This window comes from Nematolebias whitei, unplaced genomic scaffold, assembly GCF_014905685.2.
Source record: "Nematolebias whitei isolate Nwh7 unplaced genomic scaffold, NemWhi1 Nwh_scaf_16473, whole genome shotgun sequence".
Classification (NCBI taxonomy): domain Eukaryota; kingdom Metazoa; phylum Chordata; class Actinopteri; order Cyprinodontiformes; family Rivulidae; genus Nematolebias; species Nematolebias whitei.
The window spans coordinates 1-1,159 of NW_023635018.1; the positions used below are offsets into that span (position 1 = coordinate 1).

The window sequence follows — 1,159 nt, forward strand, 5'->3', positions numbered from 1 at the left end:
AAATCAGGTCTCTCTTGTAAATGAGTCCTCGAGGCTCAATGGGATTTACCGTCTAAATGAAGGTTGAATGAATGTTTCTGATGGAGAAAGAATAGGTGAAAGTGCAAATCTATCTATGTGATGGAAGACAGCAAAATTAAAAATTACTCCCTATTGGGTGTTGATCCTGGGACGCTCACTCAGAGCAGCTGGGCCCGTCTCATCTGTATAGAAACGGGCCATAACTGGTCCGTCTCTGGGCAGACAAGACTGGGGTCTCAGCTTGATAAAGTAAGATAACTAACTGTCGCCTTCAGGCTTGTTCAAGATGAGAGTTCTGTGATGGAGTTAATCTCAAAGCAGTCTGCTCCTCAGATAAATAAAGTTCTATTATTATTTTATAGATGAATGTTTCTGTTCAGTGCCTGAGACGACTTCTGTTGTGACTTGGAGATTTAGAAATAAACTGAATTGAATTGAATTGAGTGTAAATGTTCTAGAATGTGCTCTATTTATCACACTTCCTGTTTCATGCAGGCTTTGCTGTCGTCTGAACCCAAATCATCCAGCTGCAGTCTTCTTAAGAAGACCATGAAGGAGCTGACGGTTCTGGCCCTGCCGTCTCCAGACAGAACCACTGGCAGCTGCTCCGTGCCGCAGGTTTTTTTCAGTAATCAATACCAGTCCATTTCAACCAGAACCATTGTCAGAACATCTCTGCAGGCGTCTTTCTGTCTGAGCAATAAGAAACTGATGAAGCATGTGGGTCATTGTTCTTCTGTCGTGTGACCCAGTTCTGTGATGCTGACTTCTGTCAGCACCACCTCTAACGATTAAAGGTTCTGGTGGCTCAGAAAGAGTTGTTACCTGCAGATGTTCTGATGGGCGGTGAACAGTTAAAGGTTCTGTTGTGTTTCTGCAGGTCCACGCTCTGAACATCCTCCGTGCTCTGTACCGAGATGCCCGTTTGGGCGAGAACATCGTTCCATTTGTTGCAGACGGGATGAAAGCTGCCGTGCTGGGCTTCACCTCTGCGGTCTGGGCTGTGAGTGTTCACTTCCTGTTTGAATCCAAACAGTACAATGATTCACCAGAACCACTGTGGTGGAACCAGACACCAACTGAAAGTCTGGGAATTTTAAAGATTCTAGGGTTCTGTAGAAAGGTTCAATTCAATTCA

The 1,159-nt window shown here is 44.8% G+C and overlaps 1 protein-coding gene across 1 annotated transcript; it reads left to right on the forward strand.

Annotated features, from left to right (window-relative positions):
* Positions 1–516: 516 nt before the first annotated feature.
* LOC119430012 (thyroid adenoma-associated protein homolog) lies at positions 517–1,024 on the forward strand (the record flags this gene model as incomplete). The annotated part of the gene is given in 2 exon segments (XM_037697463.1): positions 517–639; positions 902–1,024. Coding segments are annotated over 2 exon segments (246 nt in total), but the record flags the coding sequence as incomplete, so codon positions are not given.
* Positions 1,025–1,159: the final 135 nt, after the last annotated feature.